The sequence below is a fragment of the Xenopus laevis genome, chromosome 6L, assembly GCF_017654675.1.
Source record: "Xenopus laevis strain J_2021 chromosome 6L, Xenopus_laevis_v10.1, whole genome shotgun sequence".
NCBI classification, from domain to species: Eukaryota; Metazoa; Chordata; class Amphibia; order Anura; family Pipidae; genus Xenopus; species Xenopus laevis.
Window position 1 is genome coordinate 104640870 of NC_054381.1, and position 17237 is coordinate 104658106.

Sequence of the window (17237 nt, forward strand, 5' to 3'; positions counted from 1 at the left end):
ACTGTGACCCCCCCCCCCCCACATACAAACACACCTTCCTGCTGGGGAGATGTGGGTCCCCCGGCAGTTGCAGGGTCTGCTGATAGGTAGTCATGCCACTGGAACTACAGAAACTGGACAAGTGAATTAGAAGTTTTCCTCTGCATTAACTGGAGAGCCAGGGTTTCATTGCAAGTGTTTTGAGACAGACACTGGAAACATGGAGGGTTTCATCTACAAATTGCTACTGGCTGATCAACACTTTGCATGCTGAGAGTAGAGAATTAAAGGGATACTGTCATGGGAAACATTTTTTTAATGAATCAGTTAATAGTGCTGCTCCAGCAGACTTTTGCACTGAAATCTGTTTTTCAAAAGAGAAAACAGATTTTTTTTTTTTTATTTAATTTTGAAATCTGACATGGGGCTAGACATATTGTCAATTTCCCAGCTGTCCCCAGTCATGTGACTTGTGCTCTGATAAACTTCAATCACTCTATAATGCAAGTTGGAGTGATATCACCCCTCCTTTCCCTCCAGCAACCTAATAACAGAACAATGGAAATGTAACCAGATAGCAACTCTCTAACACAAGATAACAGCTGCCTGGTAGATCTAAGAACAGCACTCAATAGTAAAAATCCAGGTCCCATGTGACACATTCAGTTGCAATGAGTAGGAGAAACAACAGCCTGGCAGAAAATAGTTCCATCCTAAAGTGCTGGCTCTTTCTAAAAGCAGATGACCAGGCAAAATGACCTGAGATGGCTGCCTCCCCTACTTCCTGTATCCTACTTCCAGTATGGAAACAGCCTACCACTCCCAATATCCAGCCTTGCAGTTAGTAAACTCAGCATCTACTTAATTACACATTTCTCTCAGAATTCATTCAGGCACCCAGAAAAGTGAAAGATGATGCTCATAGCTCTTTATAAAGCTTCTCATGTGGTAAACTGTTATACATTCACTCTAGTTCCTTTCATTCTTTAGGCTACTGCTTTCTTCTCCCTTGGAGAAAATGGCAATTCAGCCCCCTACTGCAGATTCCATTCCTGCCAAAGCATATACACACAGAATGGTAATGGCCCAAACTGTCATCTTTCCACCAGCAAAGAAACCCCCATGTGTGACATCAATGTTTAATATCGTATGCAATGAAACCATTTTATAAGTATTTTATAATATGTACTGGAAAGCTTTTATGTAATTCAGATTTTATTTTGTAATCCATGTACTGCTTAACCCGCCTTTACATTAAACAAGCTTGTTTGATTGGTCTGCTAATCACCACATAAGTAATCGTTATTTTAACCTTACTAGATACATAAGGAATGTACACAAGATCTGTTTTGTTGTATGATATGTTAACATGATTGGTCTAATCCTCACTTTGTATGCATTGTTCTAATAAAGCCTAATTGTTTCAAGCACCCTGGAGAATTACTCATTTTATAAACGCATTGGGATAACTGCTAACCCTGATGAAGCCTCACAGCGCGATGGAGAAATGGATACAAAGAAGTTCTCTGTAGGTATTAAAACATATATCGTTTCAGTAAAGGCAAGATGCCCTTTAGAAAAAATTATTCCAGCTTTGAAGGATAACAATGTATTCATTCTTTAATTCAACTATAACTGCCTTTGGAGATATTTGATGCTAGTCTATCAATACATGTTAATGATAATAATAATAATTATAGTCTTGGAACAAATTTATCTAGTGGCAGGTTTATTAAGGGTCGATTTTCAAAGTAATGGGAGTTTTTTTGAACTACCATAACTTCGAAATTTGAATAAAAAAAGACCAACTGAAATTTGGCTGAATAGGCTGTATTCGATCGTTCGAATCGAAGTAAGAACGGATTTGTTTCGAAGTATTTTTTAAAAAAAAACACCGATTTATCAGAGTCCACCAATTGATTCAAAATAGTTCTAGGAGGTCCCCCAAAGGCTAAAACAGCAATTTGGCAGACCTATAACTGACACTAGAGTGCTCCTTTATGAATGTATGTGCAGAAGGGTTTTTACAAGGCAGCATTTTTTCTGGTGTAAGTGCAGATTCTCACTAGATAGTATGTGACGAGACTTACATGCAACAATAAGGGGCCTGTTAATCATGCTGTGAAAAGCATCACCAGCGATCTTGCCCATAGCAACCAATCAGCAATTCAACAGTCACCTACAATAAAACATAAGATCTGGATGCTATGGGCAACATTACCGGTGATGTTTTTCCCCACAGTTTTACAGAGCATGATAGATAGGCCCCTAGTTAGCATCTGCATTCGTTTGGGTGAGAATGTGATTGATGTGTGCATCTGACAGATTAGCATTAGTCTGTGATTCATTAGGTGCAAGGCATTTGTTAGTATTGGGTCTTGTGCTCCCTGTATTTAGCACCTTGTGTGCAATTCATTAAGGGCTCTTACAGATGAGCGTTTTTACCTGCGTTCCGGTTTCATGCGTTCAGCCGCAGGGGAGCGCAGGAGTAGATGCACTGAATTCTTTTAAATGTAGCTGTACTCACACAGACGCATGTAAGCGATGAACGCAGGTAAAATGCAACATTCTGTGTCCCAACCTGTGTTAGTACAGCCACATTGAAAATAATTCAGTGCGTCTACTCCTGCGCTCCCCTGCAGCTGAGCGCATTAAACGGGAGCGCAGGTAAAAATGCTCATCTGTAAGAGCCCTTAAGCAGGTTAAATTAACAGACTGGCTCAAGTTGAAAGGTGTATGTACAGGCACAAGTACCTTAATGAATGGAGTTTAATGGGATGGATCTTGCATTCACAAATGTGTCCTTATATCTTTATGTGCCCACACAGTATTACTTTTTATCTTTAGCTGCCACAATCCAGCATAAACCAATGGAATGTTTCTTATGAGTGTGTCCATGTGAGGGATTTTGCTGCACAAATAGAAGCTTCTATAACACAATAAAAGAGTATGCTATAATAAGGCTTGCTACTTTTCTGGAAGCAAATCCCAGCCTTATCATTTCTGTTATCTTCCAGCAATATTTCTAACATTAGGTCCAGGTGTCTGAGTCCGTAAAATCAGAGCCGCCGTCGTATGGGGTCTTATACTACTAAGTTAGCAGAACGAATGCCAATTATTAACCCATTGGTGTGAAATGTCTTGCCATAAATGCCTCCCCACTAATCCAGTCAATCCCCATTATGCCAAAACCAGGCGAATTGCTACAGTCAACATATAGTCCTACTAAGTTTGACATCCCATCTTCTTTCTGTTGGAAAACAACAGACAGAGATTGTTCCAGTGCATGTTACTTAATGCAGGGAGGGTCTATTGTTGCTTAGCAATGTGATGTCACGTTTGACCTGTAACCCTGTGTGATTTTCTTCTTCCTGTGTATGCTCTCTATGAAAAGTTCCTGTTGCACACGTTATGCTGAAAGTGTTTATGCTGAGTTTTGGTTCTGGTGTGTCTGTCCTCAGTTACAGAGAAGCTGCCCATGCAGTTCAGATCAGCTCTCTGCTAAGACTTCTACCTATGAGCGTTGCTGCGTGGGGCTCAGGTCCCCTCAAAATGCCAAACAGAGGCCTGCAGTTAGGGGTTGCTGGAGATGTGACATGTTAAAGCCGACAATAGAAAACAGGGCAAATTGCCAGCAGAGGTTGCCATACACTGGACAGCCAACTAATTGCAATACAAGTTTCAATGCACCCCTGCACCCCCTGATTTTTAACAATGAAAGAACTGCCATGCAACTGAATCTGGGCAAGTAAAGCCAGTCCATCCCCTTATGAACTGACTGTCCTACCTGTAGATTTTCTAGGCCAGGTACAGGCAAACATACCGGCCCTCCAGCTTTTATAGATATACACCTCCCAGTAACCACAGCAGCCGAGTAACCTGGAAATGCTGGGAGAATGATGCATACAATAGTATATAACTCTAGCAGCTTTATAATGAATAACATGGCAAGGACAGGAGCCCCGAGCAGGAGCTAGACAGATCACTTTATATTCTTGGGAAATAATGCTTAAAAATCAAATGATTACCTGGTGGCATAGTACATTGTGTCAGCCTGGGAGAAATCATTCCTGCCTCTCTTCTGACAGCTCATAGAATAAAAAGTAAGGTGAATAGCTCTCTCGCAGCCTGCCTTGCATCTCAGATCACGCAGATTTCTTTTATCAGAAGGAAAATAGAAGTTAGTCAGAAGTTAAAAATATAGAATAATAAAGATAAATTATAAAAAATACCACCAAGAAACTGACTTTTGCTTAATGCAAGAAAATATCTTGTTAAGCCACTTAAATGTTTAAATAGTTTATATTAGGAAGTTGCTTAGAATATACAGTATCCAGTATAAAGTTTTATTCATGCTCTCATATAAACCAATGCAGTGAATTAAAGCTAGAAAGCCTTCTCAAGGGAATTGCCATGTTCAGTTCAGTACTTTGAACACTGAGCTTTCTCTTATTCTTTTAACTAACAATTGCCCAAGATATTGTGTCTTACAACTCCCAATGAACAAAGCTCATTGCTCAGTAAAAAGGAGAAACATGATCAAACAGTTATGCCGTTGGGGAAACGAGTGGAGATCATCAAACTATCACTGTTCTGTACAAATTCACTGGCAAAAGCCTTCACCATTCAGGTAGGTGATATATCTCTATACATATTACTGCCCGGTTTAGTTTAATTATATTTTCAGAGACATGTACATCTACATATACCTGACCCATAGAGAACAGAGTGGGAAAACCTAGGATCTAGGGAGCGGAGACCCTTAGTTACTATGAAATGGTCATTTGGAATTCACTGGTTAAAGGGTTACATTTCCTTTTAAGGGGTTGTTCACCTTTAAATTAACTTTAGTATGAGAAAAAGAGTGGTATTCGGAGGCAATTTGCAAATGGTTAACATTTTTTTATTATTTTTATTATTTAGCGTTTTATTCAGCAGCTCTCCAGTTTTGACATTGATTTGAATAAGAGACTGGAATATGAATAGGAAAGGCCTAAATAGAAAGATGAGTAATAAAAAGCAGCAATAGCTATAACTTTTTAGCTTTGCAGAGTATTTTTTTCTTAAAGGGGTCAGTGACCCCATTTGAAAGCTGGAAAGTGTCAGAAGAAGAAAAGTTGCTTATAATTAGGCAATATAAAACATACTAAAAGTTAACTTAAAGGTGAACCACCCCTTTAAATAACAAAGGGTCTACGCCCTAGCAACCAATCCAAACATTGATGGTTGCTCTGGGTTCGTGCAGTGATACAACGTAGCAACTATGTTAGTAAATGGCTCCTACTGAGTGTAAGGTTATTTACTAAAATCTAATTTTGTTAATAAAGACAGCACAACCAAACTCCCATCCACGATTTTATTATATTCATGATCAAAATAACTCGAAAAAGTCAGGTTGGGAAAAATCTCGATAAAAAACTCTAATAAAACACATTTTTTGGACTTTAATCCCGAATCTCTCAATTTTTTCGGGTTATCGTCCAAAAACCCCAAATTTTTCGTGTTATTGGGCTATACACAGTGCAGACCACTATATCTTAATTGCATAGGGGCATCTGCCGTTATACATGACTTTGACAAGTTTGAGATGCGGGGTATTCATGCTTTTTGCAGCATTGCGGTATAATAAATCTCAAAAATTCAAGGGTTTTTTTTCTCATGAAAATAATTGAGTTTTTGCAGCAAAAAGCCCAACCAGAAAAATTAAAGTCGTAGTAAATAACACCCTCAGTCTCTGAAATCTCCATTGAGTTCTTTCTAGTACAGGTGTGGGACTGTTATCCAGAATGCTCAGGACCTGGGGTTTTCTAGATAAAGGGTCTTTATGTATTTTGGATCCCCATGAGTTAAGTCTACTAAAAAAAAATCACCTTAACATTAAATAAACACAATATAATTGTTTTGATTCGGATCAAGTACAAGCTACAGTTTTATTATTGCAAACAATTAGAAAAATTTAAATTATCTAATTAAAATGGAGTGGCCATTCTGTAATTCAGAGCATTCTGGATAACGGGTTTCCAAATAACAGATCCCATATCTGTACTATAACAGTAAATGGCTGAATCTGTATCTGTACATGTCACAGTGGGATGTCAAGCTATTAACATTCCAGTTATTATTGAATACATCTCCCAGTTTCTTTGGCTATTGGCTGTGCATGCTGGGAGTTGCCTTTCCAGTGCTCTAATTATGTGGTATAAGCAATCTGTCTTGCGTGAAAACAAAGCCACAGTTTTACACAAACGAAAGAACCATAGGATTAGGAAGACTAAAAAGATTAAAAATAATAAAACCTGGAATCAATGCTGTGCCAAACTTTTACCCTGTGGAAATCTTAGGGTAAGTGGTACATACAGTTCATATAAGCACTTTAAGGGCAGGGGCACAACAAAGCTACTGGGGCAGATTAGTCGCCCAGCAACATCGCTTCTTCTTCGGGCGACTAATCTCCCCAAACTGCCTACCTGCCGGTTAGAATCTTAATTGCCGGCGGGATGGCACTCTGAGCGATTCATTTTCCGAAGTTGCCTCACGAGGAAACTTCGGGCAACTTCTGAAAATGAAACGCTCCAAGTGCCATCCCTCCGGCGAGTTAGATTCTAGCGGGCGGGAAGGCTTTTCAGGGAGATTAGTCGCCCGAAGAAGAGGCGTTCCCGTGTGTCTCTGCCCTTACATTGTGTTCAAGGAGTATGGAGGTGGGCCTTACAAACTTGTGTGTTGCAAGATGTGCCCTAGGACATCAGGTGACATTTTTGAGTCCTTTCTTCAACATACAGAATTAGATTATTAATACCATCTTTAATCTTATGAAGCTCCGTAAATGGCAGGATTAGGTATTGTAGGTTTTAGTGCATTGGGGTCATGTATTTCAAGATCTCTTTCAAAGCATGTTGTCAGTTTCATGTAGTTGCTTTCTCTCATTTCCCCGGCTCTGGCTCTGAGCCACGTTAATCAAGATTTAATTGTAGTAGTCTCCCCAAGTGCCCTTTTCATTACTGCAGAGATCACTTAAATGCTTGGATTATAAATGCAAATTACAAGGTATTATTATCTTAAGGAAAGGTCAAACAGTCCCCATGTTAAGCATGAAAAAAACAAAACAACCGCTCCTGAAATAGCTCTTATCTCCGAGTGAGGTATCCTCTCCCTTAATTAGAGCGCACACAGCTTTTACCAAAGTGAATTACATTTGAATTTCTAGCTTTGTGTCCTCTGCATATTCACACTGTATTCGATACGTATCTCTGCAAAGTCGCTTACCTGGAAGAATGGCATTGAGGTTTCTGATTGCCGGGTAAGTCCAGTGTATGAAAGTTAAAAGTACGAGCAGAAAGGCATGAAGTACAGTAAAGTGAGGGCAGAGAAGAAATGAACATTTATTGCTTTAGAAAAGAAAGAAAAAGAAATGTTGTACAAAGTAACCTCAAACAACATTTAGGGGGGTTATTTATCAAAGTCCGAATTTATCTCAATATTTTCTGCTAAAAACTCCGATCAAATCCGCTCTGGGTTTTTTTACGCTTATTTATTATTACATTTTCCCGTATATTTGCTTTGCTGGAAAAAATCTGATTTTTTCGGCTTTTTCATCCGACTTTCACTATTTTTTTGGATTTTCCACCCACAACTCAGATCTTTGCCCGAAAACTCTGAATAATTTGAGGTATTGAAGGAAACCCAGCGCACATCAAAAAATCATTGGGACGTCTCCCATCCTCGGGGTTTAATAAATTCGGAAAAATTTGTGATTCTTTTAAAAGTCTGATTTTTTTTTAAAAAAAATCACAAATTTTTCCTGATTTTTGCATTCGGAGTTTAGTAAATAACCCCCTTAATAATGGCACAGAGAGAAGAACCAGTTATACAGTATGTCTCCATCATTGGGTATTATTTGGCCTTTTGATGTTGGTGAGTTTTCCCAGAAAAGAAACTTATGACATAAATAGATTTTTAGAAATTTCCATCATACTGTTGTCTCAGCAAATGAATGCAGAGACATAAAGTGCGTGCCACATGCCACACCGCAGTGGGTAAATTCAAACACAATCATCCCAAAATGTAGGGTTCACTTCATCTAAGTTCATGCTGATTTCCCATCTGTAGAGTACCGTAAATTCTCTAAATTCCCTTTATCAAGAAAAACTAGCCGTCTGGTATAATTTCAGCTCTGGCTTGTTACATTGAGATGCAGACTTGCTAAGATCCTGAGGTTGTTGCCAGACTAACACAAACAATGGAATCTCTGAAACTACCAGAAAAATCCAGAACACTTTGTGAGAAGCAGGTAAGAATCATTTATACATTTACCCCATAATAAGCAGAAATAGGAAAACACAAAAAAAGTACAGTTGCCCTTTAATAACAACAAAACTAGGAATGGCTATCATAATCTTCTTCCCTGCAGATATATCTCCTAACGACATTCACCTTCTGGGCAACCTTGTAACTACATAATAATGCTTTTTAACATCTGCTCCTGTTCTCTTTGTGACGGTTCATGCTCTTTATCTTGGCTGCTCACATCTAAATTATGAAAGCTGACACTGCAACGATGTTCAAAGGACAACTCAGTAACCCGACTTGAAGTTCATCCTCTGTTTGTGTTGATGTACAGCGGCTGCATGGCAGTCAGTAGCAAACACCATAACCCTTAACATTTATTAACAGGTCCAGAAAAACTGTCGCTCTTGCCTTAAAGTTGTTTTCTGCAGCTTAAAGTACATTTATCAATTGATTAAAAAAGAAATCACAACTTTACAGTACCAAAGAGGAAAGAAATCTGCCATGTCTTCCCCATAAGACCAAAGCACTACAGACTGGACCTCCCAATATAGGTATGGGACCTGTTATCCAGAATGCTTAGGACCTTGGGTTTTCTGGATAAGGGATCTTTCTGTAATTTAGATCAGCATACTTTGTCTACTAAAAAAATATTTAAATATGAAATAAATCCAAAAACATTGTTTTCCTCCAGTAAGTATTAATTATATCTTAGTTGGGATCAAGAACAAGGTACTCTTTTATTATTACAGAGAAAAAGGAAATACATTTTAAAAGTTTAAATTATTAGATTACAATGAAGTCTATAGGAGATGGCCTTCCTGTAATTCAGAGCTTTCTGGATAACAGGTTTCCGGATAACAGATCCTATACCTGTACAGGTATGGAAGCTTTTATCCAGAATGCTTGGGACCTGGGGCTTTCCGGATAAGAGATCTTTCCGTAATTTGGATCTTCATACCTTAAGTCTAATATAAAAATGATTAAATAAACCCAATAGACTGGTTTTGCTTCCAATATCTATCACTGTTTATTATTGTACAATCAATAGCAATCAAGGGCGATAATTACAGCAAGGGCTGCTCCGTAGCGAATCAGATTAATTCAGTATGGAATTGTAGTCAATTTATCTTCTTATAAAAGAACATTAAAAATGTAATATTGCCCCTAGCCTATTATGAGGTTGAATACCTGTGCCTGGTCGATGTTTTGGTGGTTCTGAGCGTGAGACAAATTGTGAGAGGTTTGGACAAATTGTGCACCAGGTTAGACATCCCTGATGTATGGAGTGACAATATCTAAAACATCATATGCCGTTTGTATTAGTCTTCCCTCACCTACACACTGAGCACTATGGGAGCCACTTTGCCTAATACTAATATATTTCTGTACTCTGTCAGAGGCCTTGAACTTAATAAAAAATAGCAGCCCCCTATGTGTAAATGAGATAAAGTAATATCCATGTGTGTATATCCAGGTATATTCCTGTACATATTTAAATCTCATCTCTTTCCCAGAACAAGGCAGAAGAGTTTCATTACTTTCCATTTGTACAGAAATTCTATGACTGTACCACTCTCGCCTGCTTTATATCTCCATGTTCAGTAAAAGGAGCCCTGATTGCACAAAGAGGAGCTTTTGTTCGGCGGCTCATAATGATGATAATGCCTCCTTTGACAGCTATATGGAGCGAACACTGAACCTAAAGTGCTGTAAAGAAATACAATGCCTCTGATTTTATTATGTTCTTCTGTGGGACTTCTTGTGCTAGGTTCCTGCATGATCTGTGGGAGACAATGGTCTCATAAACCATCCCACATGATGCGCTTTCCTGAAAAACAAGGGACATTATGCAAAGATGAAACATCTCTTTGTAGAATTAAAGTACAAACATAGTTATGTATTACTGTTACGGTGCATTGTGTATGTGAAAGCATGCTCAGCCGCCCATACATACTGTGTCTCTGTCATTGTTACACATGGGTCTGTACTTATATAAAATGCAACATGATTGCTGCCTCCTACAGAAAATGTTTTATATCATACACACTGAGTAAGAGGATACCATTAATAACTAGCATACTCGCCCTCAACACACTCTACAAGCATGTATGGGCGAACAGGGCCGCAATCAGGAGGTACAAGTGTACTGGGTCCGGGCCTAAAGGGGGGGCCCATCTATGCTGCAGTTTTTGAAATAGCCGCCCCCCCCCCGGCAGCGCCGAAAACGTGCCGCCTCTTTGAAAATTCTGAACCGCCAACCAGCCGAAGTCACAAACTGCCGAAGTCACGAAAGGAGCTGAACTTGAAGTCCTGAAGCCACGAGTTCAGTTCTACTGAACACAAATGTGTGTTTTCTTATTTTTTTAAAGCCCTAGCCACCGATGTATTATTTTAATACTCTACAGGCCCCTGCCACCAATGTTTTTTCTTTAAAATATTCTCTGGGGCCCCAATTTGTTTTTAATGATAAGAGGGGCCCTGGCGCCAACATTATTGGGCCCTGACCACCAATGATTTTTTAAAAACTTTTATGGGGGGCCCTGTTGCCACAGTTTTTTTTTTAACTTATAGGGGGACCCTGATCATCAATGGCTTTTTATAACTTGTGTGTGGGCGAGTTTACCTTTTTTTAGCGCTGATGTCTGTGTGGTCGTTTAACTGTGGTGTGGGCGGGATCTGGGATGGGGCTTGGGTGGGCGGGGCCCCCTGAAAATTTTGTTGCATGGGGCCTCGTGATTTCTAATGGTGGTCCTGTGGGCGAATGTCATGAAAGGTTTGCTTCTTTGCTTTGGATCAGTTAATCCATAATAAGCAATCAGTAGAAAAATCTGATTGGTTTCTATGGGTTAGTAGGCATGAAGTAAACTCTGAGTCTCTTGGACTTTGGCTTCATGCGTGCTCATGTTTATGCATGCTTTGTCTGATTTTCTGCTCTGGAACACAATTTATGATATTGTTTTTTTCTTTAGGAGGTCCATATGTCCAGATCAGGCTACCTAAGTTCTTCTCCTCAGAGGTCTCATTACTATGCTCATGGGAGGCACGTCGATGAAAACCCTGTTGTTCACTTCTTTAGGAACATAGTAAGTGTCCCAGTCCAATGATAAACCTTTAAGTTGCATAAAGTGATCAAAGGGTAAAGGCACATTTCTCCAATTAAGTCTCTGTAATATGATCCAATAGTGTATACAGGTATGGGACCTGTTATCCAGAATGCTCAGGACCTGGTGTCTTCCGGATAGCGGATCTTTATGTATTTTGGATCTTTATACCTCGTCTACTAGAAAATCATGTAAACCTTAAATAAACACAATAGACTGGTTTTGCTTCAAATTAGGATTAATTATATTTTAGTGGGGATCAAGTACAAGCTACTGTTTTATTATTACAGAGAAAAAGGAAAAAATTTTTAAAAATCTGTATTATTTGGATAACATTGATTCTATCGGAGACAGCCTTTCCATAATTCAGAGCTTTCTGGATAATGGGTTTCCGGATAACGGATCCCATACCTGTACAAGCAAATTGATTGTACAAGTATTTAATAAAGGAAGATATCAAGAATTCTGGAAACCCTTTGATAACTTGTTTGTACAATTTGTAGATTGATCTTTAGTCTGGTGTCGTTTATTTTGGTACTATATACCGTATAAGGATAGTTTACTTTGCTCAACAACTAAGAGTATCCAGTGCTAACTAAGCCGTAATAAGAACACTGAATAGATCTCTTGGTATGATGCCTTTACATGTTTGGTACCAACAGTAATTCATTCTGATAGTACTCAATATCTTCTTTTTTAGGTGTCACCCAGGACACCACCTCCATCTCAACCAAAGGTAAATAATATTATACAATGGCTATTTATATTTTGCAATACATGCATGTAGATGGCACCTACCTCAGCTTTGCAGTTACTATGTAGCGAGTTACATCAGCCATATCGGGTTTTCGCTCTTTTGCTGAATGCAGTAACGGAGCATATTTTATAGAATGAATGGCTGGGCACCATATACTGGATGGAGGAGCATGTGCCCTATTTCATAGCAGGGATTGTCCCCCAAAGTTTTCCCTTAAATCAGTTGTTGTTGGACTTCAGTTCAAGACCTCTAAAGGCTCAGCCTGTGTTTACAGCCCCCCATAATTCACAAGATAAATAACATATAAGGAAATATCAGTGTATCGACCACTCATACTGATGGTATCAACCAACCATAGTTCCAAGACAGCAATTGAGTTTTCATCACAAATCTCACCACATCTAACCTTCAAGATGGACTTTTAGGTGAATCTTGGGCAGCAAATAGCAATTCTCCCCAACCTTCAGCCAAATTTATCCTGAGCCCTCACTGCAACTGCTCCAAGCCCCTCAACGTGGGCTGTGATAAAGAGACACGAAAATGTTGCTAATAAAAAGCAATTTGATTGTGGCTTCTTTTATCTCACCTGATATAAGTTTCTTCACAAAATACTGATTTGTTTCTACTCCAAAAGGCTCCTTCAGGATAATAAACCGTTTACTAGATTTTTGTGTGCAGGAATGGCCTGGTAAACATAAGCAGACTGAATATGGCAACTCAGCAACAGGAACACAGCTTTGCAGATAGGCTATAAGTATCAGGCCAAGAAAGAACAGCAGCCACTACCAGATCCGAAGTAAAGGAACTGCAGACTTTATTTTAGGCAAAGAGTAGATGTACAGAAAGCCTTTACGTGTTACATTCTCATAGGCTACAGAACCAGATAATAAAGCAACTCTTATTGGTATACACTTTACTTGAATTCTAAATGGTCTATATAACATAATAACAGGCTGCTGTCCAATTAAAAAGTATAGTCTACTTTGCTATGTGTATGGTGATCATTTTGTGACTGTTTCTGTCTTTTTCATGTGCAGAGAGGATTATCCCTCGCCAGATTTAGCTGGGTAGGTGATGAATGTATTTTCATTCACAGCCTCTGGTCCTGTGGCTAAATATATTTATATATCCAGTTCTAATGAGCTGTTTTTGCTTCAAAAAATATATTTTCTATTATTTAAATGAATCATTTTACATTCTTTTTATTTATTCCCTTTCTTCTCTTTTATTTCTGATCCCTTGTCCTCAGTTATTTTGCTTCCATGTCATTTGCTTCAGGTGCTCTTTTGCATTTTCCTTCCAGACTTGCTGCCATTAAAACTGCTCTGCTTTATCCAAAGGGGATCAAACCTTCTGTATGTTTCATCAAGGCCTATACTCATTTGGAGGAGGTTCATTTAAGGCATCTGCATGGCTAAGATTCTCCTGTTTCATCTATTTCATTTCTAGACGACTGCTTTCTTCATCTTTTTTTTTTCCCTCGTTTCTATTACCTGGCAAATTGCCATCTTACAGACCAGTCATGTTATTAAACAGTGTGTTTCTGCGGTAAAGGGAAGATTATTGGGGCTCACACATCTTGTTTGGCCATCACTATTTTGTTTTCTTCCCTTATATTTCATAGACATACTGATTTTGAGTTTGAGCAAAATAAATAAAGTAGAAGAGTTAAAGCATTTAAAAAACTAGCAAACATCTGCAGAAATGCAAACTAAAGAAGATTAGGGTAAAATACCTTCTTTCAGAGTGACTCGCAGGATTATTTTAATTTCCTGCCAAGTCTTCACTGGTTAGTCCAATCAAAACTAATAAATTATAAAAGCACTGCCAGCTTTCAATATTCAGTGTGATTGCGCCAAGGGAATGCTAAATATCCATGTTTCCCAAATTCATCTGTCTTCTCCATGGTATTCAATTTAAGGCTAACAAGAAAATTTGCGACCTAATAAAGGTCAAGCTAATAAAAATATTCTGCCATTTTCTACAAGCAACCACTTGTGTGTTCATTTTAACAGAGCAGCAAATTTGATATTGTACTACAGGTATTATATCCGTTATCCGGAAACCCGTTATCAGAATGCTTTGAATTACAGAATGGCCATCTCCCATAGATTCCATTATAATGAAATAATCCCAATGTTTAAAAATGATTTCCTTTTCCTCTGTAATAATAAAACAGTAGCTTGTACTTGATCCCAACTAAGATATAATTAATTCTTATTGAAAGCAAAACCAGCCTATTGGGTTTATTTAATGTTTACATGATTTGCTAGTGGACTAACGGTAAGGACACACTGTGAGATTCGGGGAGATTTAGTCGCCCGGCCACTAATCGGTTCTTCTTTGGGGCGACTAATCTCCCTGAACTACTTCCCCGTGTCTTCCACCTGCTTCAATGAAAAAACGCCTGCGGCATGGCACTCGCGGCGCTTGGTTTCCGAAGGCACCCAAAGTTGCCTCATGAGGAAACTGCGGGCAACTTCGGAAAATGAAGCGCAGCGAAATCCGCAGGCGTTTTTTTCTCCAGGTGTGACATTACCCTTAAGGTATGAAGATCCAAATTACAGAAAGATCCATTATCAGGAAACAAGGCAATTAAACACTAACATTGTCTTGATGATGGACAGACAGTCTATAGAGTATATTAGGGCAAAGAGAGGCACATAGGAACTGTGATACACATTCAGGCAATAGTGTCATACTAGGATTGTCTGCCAAACTAGGAAATGATACCTTCTAGACAAAAGCACCTCCATTTATATTTTAAATTCCTCCAGTTATCCCATTTTATTAATCAGCATCATTTTCTTTCTTTTTTTTCAGACCATCCCATCTAATCTATACCTCTTGGTGTTTATAGGACTGTGACAAAATAGTATTTTCTTTCCATTATTTTAGCAAATTCTGTGGTTCCTGCAACTGTCACTGGTAACTAGACTGACCAATGCCCACCTCCTTGCCTGATGCAACGTTTGTCTATAGATATGACCTTAATGCCTGCTAAAAAGCTGTTTTACTCATGTAGGGAGCGGATGGCCACAGGCCATGCTATGGAGGATATGGTTCCCGGTCCTTGGAGCACCACAAATCATCCTACAAGGGATATAAGGATTCACACAGAGAAGGCCAAGGAGCTCTGTCGAAGATCTTCAAACTGGTAATGTTCTACCCCTTTCAATGTTATATGAACAAATAACAAGATACATGTGATTAAAACATTTGCTCCAAACTCTAAGAATGCATAGATGTGTTTATTGTCATTGTTTTATATTAAGACTAATATGGATGTAAGAATTGTGATTGTGATTATACTAGCATTATGTAGCAGCCCATCCACCGCCCTGTATCAAGCCTCACATTTCTACTGCAACTCCTAGAGCTCCACATTCTCACCTTGAGCTGGATGGATCCAGCACTGTAGTTCCACAACAAGAAAACCTTTGTGGCACTAGTCTTGTATGGAAATACAAGGGCAACCCACATATTCAGCATTTTGGTATGCTAAGATGAACCACTGGATTCTGAGTTGTCAACTATGCATGGAATGCATTGCACAATTCTAATAAGCAATTATTTTAGGTAAATGTCACTGATTTTATGGATTGATAAGTAGATGTCCTTTTTAAATGAGTCCCACAGATATATAAGTTCCATTCTGAGCAAACGACTCACAAGCATGTCCTTTTAAATTTTCAAACCAGTTGCCCTGCCCTTTCTAAATTGTCGCAGGTCTCTGTTATCCAAAATGGAACAAAGAGACCTGCATGTGCCCCATGAATACATTGCTGCCTGGGTTTGGCAGTGCTGTATTCATTAGGGGTGGGAGGGGGAAGCAGGTAGATGTCATAAGAGGTATATCATCTATCTATCTATCTATCATATATCTATCTATCTCTATATCTATCTATCTATAGCTGACTGTCTGTCTGTCTGTCTATCTATCTATCTCAATATCTATCTCAATATCTATACATCGCCTTACATATTTGGGGGCACATTTACTAAGCTCGAGTGAAGGATTCGAAGTAAAAAAACGTTGAATTTCAAAGTATTTTTTGGGTACTTTGACCATCGAATAGGCTACTACGACCTTTGACTACGACTTCGACTCGAACGATTTGACCTAAAAATCGATCGACTATTCGAACATTTGATAGTCGAAGTACTGTCTCTTTAAAAAAAACTTTGACTACATACTTCGCCACTTTAAACCTACCGAGCTACAATGTTAGCCTATGGGGACCTTCCCCATTACTTTTCTAAGGGTTTTTTGATTAAAGGAAAATCCTTCGATCGATGGATTAAAATCCTTTGAATCGTTTGAAGGATTTCATCTTTCGATCCTTCCTTCGATCGATTGATCATAGTATTTGCGGTAAATCCTTCGAGTTCGGGTTAATTAACCCTCGATATTCGACCCTTAGTAAATGCAGCTTGTTTTTTCCAGTGCTGTTGCTTAAATCCTCCATAAGCCGGTGTCATAATGCTTTAGCAGCAAAGAATAGATTTTCCTCCGTTTTATTTATAAGAAATTTAGTCACTTCTAAAATCAAGTGCACTTTAGAACTAAAATCTCTATTCAATGTCCCCACTGCAATTTTCTTTTCTTTTCTGAAGGGTGTTAGCAAAAAACAAATATATGTCTTGACTTGATTCATTAAGGATTAGAAGGAAAGCAGCAGGGCATGGAGCCTCACTAAAACAAGTCAGCTTTGTGAATAATTCAGAGGCACAGTGAGATATCTTGCAGGCCTTTATGACTGGTGTCCAAAGTTTGGCTTATTTCTAAATAACAGTTCCAGGTCAGAATATCAATCTAAATAAATTGCTGCATGTTATTTGCCTAGTAGCGATTTTTTCCCCTTTTAATGCCCTCTTGCTGTTACTGGCTACATGGAAAGACGATGATGGCTTTTATTCTTTTTATACTCTTATTCCATAGTGGCACAGGTAAGTATTATTATTTGTAAAATTGTATGTTATTTTATACTGCCAGAAGCGTCCTGCTGAAAAATCACGTCACTACATTTTATGGACTAAAAAAATACAAGAACGGAAGAACCGCTTATTCAATCACTCGTAATGTGCCCATATGGCACCAGCGTGTTTCAGTG

General features: G+C 38.7%; 1 protein-coding gene across 4 annotated transcripts in view; it reads left to right on the plus strand.

Moving 5' to 3' along the window:
* The window catches only part of mbp.L (myelin basic protein L homeolog), a 115072-nt gene that overhangs the window by 88190 nt on the left and 9645 nt on the right, over positions 1-17237 (plus strand). For all 4 annotated transcript variants that reach the window (XM_018266683.2, XM_018266684.2, XM_018266687.2 and 1 more), the window contains 4 exon segments: positions 11235-11348; positions 12067-12102; positions 13161-13190; positions 15149-15280. In XM_018266683.2, the coding sequence (XP_018122172.1) occupies positions 11235-11348; positions 12067-12102; positions 13161-13190; positions 15149-15280 (312 nt within the window).